The 1,558-nt window shown below is 65.5% G+C and overlaps 1 protein-coding gene across 1 annotated transcript in view; it reads left to right on the forward strand.

Annotated features, from left to right (window-relative positions):
- The first annotated feature begins 26 nt into the window (after window positions 1-26).
- The window catches only part of NT5C1A (5'-nucleotidase, cytosolic IA), a 7,968-nt gene continuing 6,436 nt past the window's right edge, over window positions 27-1,558 (forward strand). The window contains exon 1 of the mRNA XM_010161957.1: window positions 27-98. Coding sequence (XP_010160259.1) covers window positions 27-98 — 72 coding nt within the window. The remainder of the gene's footprint in view (window positions 99-1,558) is intronic.

Consider the following 1,558-nt stretch of genomic DNA (forward strand, 5'->3'; position numbering starts at 1 on the left):
GGCGCGAGCCCCGGTCCCGCCGCGCTATGGAGGCTCCGGGCACGGAGGAGGCCAAGGCTTTCTACGACAACCTCGCCCCCAAGAAGAAGCCGAAATCGGTGAGAGCCCCTGGGGTGCCGTGCCGGGCAGCGCTCTCCCCCCGCGGGGGAACCAGGCCCCCTCGCCCGGGCATTTCATATCCTCGGGGTGCCTCCCCCTGCGTGCCCCAGCTCCTCCGGGTCCCCCTGGCTCTCCCCAGGTGCCTCATCCCCTTGGGTGCTCTGGGGCCTTTCTGGGTGCCCAGTCTACTCTGGGTTCCCCTGCGGATCCTTCTGGGTCCCTCTGGGTGTCCCATCTCCTCAGGGTGCCCTGGGGCTCTCTGGTTCTTCTCTGCCCCCCTCTCCATCTCCTTCCAGGACCTTGGGGAAGTCCTGGGTCTCTCTGGGTGCCCCCACTCCCCGACGGCATCCCCAGGTGTCCTTGGTTGGCTGGGGTCTCTCTGGATCCCCCCAGTATCTCTGGGTCTCCTGGGTTCCTGCAGGTCCTGTGGGGTGTTCCCGAGGTCCCCTTGCAGCACGGCCCCGTGCCCCATGAGCCTCCAGGCCCCTGCGCCAAGGGTGACAGCCTCAGATCCCTGCCTGGGGTGTCCCAGGGCTGTAGCCACTGCTGCCAGGTTCACCTGCTCTGGCAGATTGGAGGGAAAAAACCTGTGTTACGGAACTAGGGCTGAGCCTGCTGGGTTTGGACATGGGAGCGCCTGGAAGTCTTGCCATATCTCCGGATAGCTGTGGCGGTGTGGAGCTGCCAGCCTGGTGGGTGGGGGGCTGTGCCCCAGCCCTAGCCATCTGGGGGCCGGGGGGCTCCGGCAGCGGTGCTGCCTGTGACAAGGTTGGGGGCGGCCGGCACCTTTCATGGCAAAGCTCTGCACGTGGCCTCTCCGGCAAGGCGAGGTTGCCAAGCCCCCGTTCCACAGACCCCAGCTTGGAGCAGCCCCTGTGCTTTCCCCACTGGAGACCTGGCTGCAGACCCCACTCCTGTAGCCACTGCCAACTGGCAGCGCTGCTGCCGTTGCCCTTCCCTGAGCAGAGGGACAGCCTGGCTTGGTGTCGGGATGCAGCCGGCTGTCTTTCATGCCGTGCTTTCAGCCTCCCGTGGATGCCAGCCCAGGCTCCTCTTCCTCTCCTTGCCGCAAGCTCAGCAACCAGCATGCCTGTCTTTGCCGTACAGTTGGGGAAACTGAGGCACAGAGCAGTGCTGTGGTTTGCTCATACAGCAAACCAGTGGCAGAGCTGAGATCCAGGCACTTGGGTCCTGAGTTGAGGTGGTGTGGGCCTGGAGCCAATGCCCGTGGTGCCTGCACAGCACTGTCCCCCGAGGTGGGGGGCACCACACCCGTGGCTGGGCAGCTCGGTTAACAGGGTGTCCCCACAGCGCTTCCTGCTTTGCAGGGATCTCCGTGCTTCCCACGGGCTGGCTCCCACGCCTGCTCCGGCCTCTCTCCTGCCAGCTAGGAAGGTCAGCGATGAGACTTGTCACTCTTCAGCCATGTGGAAAATGTCCACCCGCCCCTCACGGGACA

Source organism: Eurypyga helias, unplaced genomic scaffold (assembly GCF_000690775.1).
Source record: "Eurypyga helias isolate BGI_N326 unplaced genomic scaffold, ASM69077v1 scaffold13772, whole genome shotgun sequence".
Lineage (NCBI taxonomy): Eukaryota > Metazoa > Chordata > Aves > Eurypygiformes > Eurypygidae > Eurypyga > Eurypyga helias.